Raw genomic sequence first — 5,434 nt, 5'->3', positions numbered from 1 at the left:
AATTTATCTGGAGGAATTTTTCATGTCATGTGATCAGCCTTAATCATGTTTTCATGAGAAATGTTAATTTTAGCACTTAACGGATCGATCATATATTTTACTCCTCACTTGAAAATCAGATGTGGCTCAATTTTAAACATGTCATTTTTTTTTAAATGTGGATAAATACAACCATTTCTGAGTCTTGACATTTTCCCTCACATATAAATGCTGACATGACAAACCTGATGTCGCTGTTTTCACCTTTCTCTATCTTCATTAATTTTCTTTTTTTGTGATGCGTAAAAAAAAAAAAATGCGTAACATGGAGATAAAATATTCCGCATTAACATCCTGTCACATTACACATGCGCACACAGTGAACATGTGCGTTATTGTCAGCATGTTAATCAGACACATTGAACATTTCTTAATCCTAATCTCTAAGATCAACCTTGTTTTACACACTTACTAACAAAACTTGATGTGCTTTGGCGAAAACCTCGTGTCCCAGAGTGCCCCTGTCTGAATGGGCAGTTCAGAGGGAGCCCCCCTCAATTTAGGGCCCCTGAAAGAGTCTCTCAAGGTTTCATTTGCATTTGAACCAAAGCCCACTTTTTCACATGCAAACCAGCTACTTCATCTAAATATTTGCATTGCTTTGACCCAACTTCTCCAAGTCATATTATTCCATGTGGCAAGTCTAAGACAAGAATCAGAGGCTTTCTCTCCTGCGCTTCTACTACCCTGAATGCAAATGCACTATCTATTAACAGATTAGAGTAAAATAGCAGCACAATTTATGTACAGCAAAAACAGGATTAAAACATCTACCTTGTTTTTATTCTAAGCCTTAACATGCCATTTTTAAGAGGAGAAGGTTTGCAAATAAATGCATTGCTTATCAGTATATTCTATGATATACTAATTCTGGGAAAAAATTACAATTCTCTATATTATAAAAAAAAAATCTTGCAAAAGGAAACAAACCAAACTTTACTGCAATGTGTTTATCTGACCATCAATCCCAGAACAAACCATTTCTGAACAGAGGGGGAGGATCTAATACTGCCGGTCTCCAAACACTGATAGTGTGTATCAGTGAGCACTCTTTATTCATGCACATGATAAGATAAGATAATATATCTAAATTTTAAATAATGTGATCGAGACAGATATACAAAATATAATTTAATATAATTTTTTTCCAAAAAAAAAAGGCACTTTTTCTTAATTTGGCCCATCAATACAACTTGTTTACAAAGAGATACGGGCCATTCCTTGAAAAGACCAAACTAAATTAAATATATACACAATAAATAGAAACTTTTAAGAACACATAAATGCCATGGATTGAGCTAAATGTGGACAAGAACGTGTCTTATACCTCGATGCACGCCTGTTTCTTTGTGTGCACCAGATAAAGAACTGCATAATTGAGGTTAGATTTTTTTGCACTGCTACAGAAAGCAATAATAAACATATTCCCTTTAATAATAAAACACTGATTTCAGTCCATTCTTTAGTGAAAAGCTGCAACATTTAGCTTTCTGAGTGTCCATTTTTCACAACTTTCACTTACTTTGCTGAGCATGGACAAATTGTCTTTAAGCCTGGTCTCAAACACTGTCATACGCGCAGAGAGGAGAAGTAAAAGTCCATAGAGCACATTACAGATGAGGTCACTCTCTCCGTTTCAACTCCATTTCCATACGCGCAAACAGACGCTCGAGTTCTTCTCATACATGCGTGGGGCAGTCTGAGTAGGGGTCAGTCTTGGACATGTGCAGTACCACGGCTGGGGCTTTGTAATGGCAGTGGCTGCTACTGCAGCTCCCTCCACTGCAGGGCTTCCTGTTAGTCCTGTCCGCCAGTTTCCGGCTACACAGCCCCTGCCAGGTCTGCAATGTCTTGGAGCTCCACACCCATACACCACTGGTGATGCCTACCACCAGCGACATGAAGATCTTTAGCATGAACACAGCCACCGTGGGCACGGACGTTTCCAGACTGCAGTCCTCGTTCCTTCTGCCTGGAAAGGTTGTGCACTTGCTTTCCAGACCTCTGAATTTCCAGTAGTCCATATTGAGGCGTTCGTAGAAGTAGCAGATGATGACGCATGTCGCAGGAACGGTGTAAAGAATGGAGTAGATGCCAATCTTGACCATTAGCTTTTCCAGCTTCTCTGTGTTGGTACCTTCGGTTTTCATCACCTTCCGTATGTGGAAAAGTGCCACGAAGCCAGTGAGGATAAACGACGTTCCGATGACGAGGTAGCAGGAAAGTGGCACCAGGACGAAGCCCGTTAGCGCCCCTACATCCATGCTGCCCACATAGCACAGCCCTGTCAACTCGTCACCTGCCACCCTCCTCATTGTGAGGATGACTATAGTCTTTAATGCAGGTATGCCCCAGGCGGCCATATGAAAGTAGCTGCTGTGAGACTCGATGGCTTCATGACCCCATTTTTTTCCTGCAGCCAGGAACCAAGTGAGGGTAAGAATGACCCACCAGATTGAACTCGCCATGCCGAAATAGTACAAAATGAGGAAGACTATGGTGCAACCAGTGCTCTCGAGCCCCTCTTGGATAATATAAAGTTCCCCGTTCTCACGATCACAAGCAATGTTCTCTGCTCCAGCGACTGAGCGGATGATGAAGGCTACAGAGTAAACATTATAGCACATGGAGAGGAAGATGATCGGCCTCTCAGGATATTGAAAGCGATGAGGGTCCAGGAGGAAGGTGAGGACTGTGAAAGATGTAGAAACGAAACACAAAGTGGACCACACAGCCATCCAGATGAATGCGAAATCTTTGTCCTGTCTGGACCAGAACACATCTACGGCTGAGGAGCAACGCGGCGCACAAGACTCACTCTTCTCCACATACTGAAATTTCTCCGGGTTCTCGCAGACCCCCACGGGGCCCCCTGGACGGCCGCTTCCCGGCCCGGGTTGTTTGGGTCGTGGAGGCACCGGAAGCATCCCTTCTCCTTTCTTAGGCTCTGGTTTGGTGTCGTTCTCCGGCGCTTCCATGCACAACGCGTTCGGGTCGTTCCTGATAGGCAGTTTAGAGCAGTTCAAAGAATCCGGCCAGGGATAATTAAACTTCTCCATAATCGGAGAGCACTTCTGACGCGCCTGTTCGCACATGGGTTTACAGGCGGGGATGGACGTGGACACCTCGTCCGCGCACATGGGTGCGAAGAGAGAGCAGAGGAAGAAACGCAAGTTGGCATCACAGCCGTACTCCACGAGCGGGGCAAATTCATTCAGCTTAATCTCTGCCTCCTTTTGATTGTCGTGGTCCATGAAGTTGGGCATCCGGGTCATGTTGTATCCGATGCCCTGGCACATCGGGATGGTGATCGGCTCACATTTAGCTGGTCTCCCTCTCTCGAAGTCATAAGCACTTATCTCCAGAGTGTAGGCTGTGACCATGAGCTGGCAACAGAGAGAAATGACAAGCTTTAATGCTGAAGCTTCCATGGTGGAGATTTTATGAATGAAAAAAAAAAATATATATATATATCCCCACATAGGCAGGTAGGAGATATAAATGTTTTTTTTTAGATTAATTTATATTCCAGATGTTGAGTAAGACATCTGTCCGATCTGTCACTAGGTCCTGCGAGATTGATGCGAAAGAGAGAGCGAGAGGCTGGAGGACAGAAAGACAAGTCGGGTCTCCGTTTTCACTCGCATTCTGCGTGTTTAAGCGGATCGGTGCGCAGCTCCGCGTCGGACTCCCGAGAAGACTGAACTTTCTTTTCCCTCCGCGCTGCTCTAAAGCGCGACCGGTAGGCGGGGCGTAAGTAATGTGGGCGGGGCCACCACCTCAAGCTGTGCGCGCGAGCCCGCTCGCGCGCCCTCTCTCTCTCTCTCTCTCTCTCTCTCAGAGACAATCTCTCTCTCACACACACACACACACACACACATAAACCCCCATCTAACTAACACTCAATACTGTTTCCTGAGAGACAAACCATCTTCTGATTTACTTTACTATAAATGCAACTTCTGGGTCAATATCTCATTAATGAAAGATCTGCCCAGGCTGCTTTGCTATTTACTCCTGATTACACCCAGAAAAAAAAAAAACTGTTGCTAATACTGGATAAACATGTTGACATGTTGGATTACACTGTTTGCATTTGTCTCTCCTTTCTTTTCAAACTTAAAAAAAGAAAAAAAAAACTTTTTGCATGCGTAAAAGTCAGAACTTGTTTGGGCTTTTAAAAGGAGCAGACCTTAAGACGGGGAGATGATGATGATGATGATGATACAAAATAGAAATAAATAACAATACATTTCATTCAGATTTATACGAAAAAAATGTAGTCGGCACGATGGCTTAGTGGTTAACACCTCCAGAGTCGAGGGTCCGATTCCCGTCTCAGGTCCGTGTGTATGGAGTTTGCATGTTTGCCTCGAGCTTGGTGGATTTCCTCCAGGTACTCCGGTTTTCTCCCACAGTCCAATAACATGCTGATCGGGCTAACTGGCATTCCCAAATTACACACACCCGTAGTGTGTGGTGCACACTATGTAAGTGTGAATGTTGGCCAGAGGTCCTATGAATACAAGGTTAAATAAATACAATAATCACTACTGGCCTCCAACTAGGGACTGTGGAGGCCAGTAGTGATTATTGTATTTATTTAACCTTTTATTTAAATAAGATAAATATTTGTATTTGTAAATAAGATAAATATTTGTATTTATTTACAGATGTTCCTAGATGGATGAAGAGAAAAGTGCTGCATTTCACCATTACAGGAACAAGACAACAACAAAAAATCTGGGTTTGAGTTTGCATGTTCTCCCTGTGCCTGGTTTCCTCCCACAATCCAAAGACAAGCACATTAGGCTAATCGGCATTTACAAATTGCCCATAGTGAGTGTGTGTGTGTGTGTGTGTGTGTGTGTGTGTGTGCCCTGCAATGTATTTGCACCCCATCAGGGCGTACCCTGCCTCCCCTCCAGGCCCCCTGTGACCCTGTATACAGAATAAAGTGATATATACTGTAGATGATGAGTGAATGAGTGAGTGAGAAAAAGTGTTGTAAAGGAGATTGTTAGAAATGAAAGGCTATTGTTCCCATCTAGTGGTTGTGTGATGAACAGCACATCCTCATCCTCACTTCTTCAGCTTTTTCTGTAACTTGTAACTTCATTTGTGTTGTTTTTTTTTTCCAATGAAGAGTTTATCCTGAGATTATCAAGAATAACATACTTTGATTCCCGCCTCGGGTCTGTATGCATGTAGTTTGCATTTTGCTTTGGGTGTTTCTTCTGGGTACTCTGGTTTCCTCCCACAATCCAAAGACATGCAAATTAGGGTAATGTTCCCCAATTGCCTGTAGTGTGTGAATGTTCAATGGAGATTCTACCACGGTCGTAAAATGGGAATAAATACAATACAATGGTAATTACCATTGGCCTCCACGGCC

General features: G+C 43.2%; 1 protein-coding gene across 1 annotated transcript; it reads right to left on the bottom strand.

Annotated features, from left to right (window-relative positions):
- Positions 1 to 1,157: 1,157 nt before the first annotated feature.
- fzd9b (frizzled class receptor 9b) lies at positions 1,158 to 3,723 on the bottom strand. The gene has a single exon (XM_053500529.1). The coding sequence runs from the start codon at positions 3,519 to 3,521 to the stop codon at positions 1,719 to 1,721; it is 1,803 nt and encodes a 600-aa protein (XP_053356504.1). The 5' UTR covers positions 3,522 to 3,723; the 3' UTR covers positions 1,158 to 1,718.
- Between the last annotated feature and the right edge of the window lie 1,711 nt (positions 3,724 to 5,434).

Source organism: Clarias gariepinus, chromosome 7 (genome assembly GCF_024256425.1).
Source record: "Clarias gariepinus isolate MV-2021 ecotype Netherlands chromosome 7, CGAR_prim_01v2, whole genome shotgun sequence".
NCBI lineage: Eukaryota > Metazoa > Chordata > Actinopteri > Siluriformes > Clariidae > Clarias > Clarias gariepinus.
This window is presented reverse-complemented; position numbering and strand designations above follow the sequence as displayed.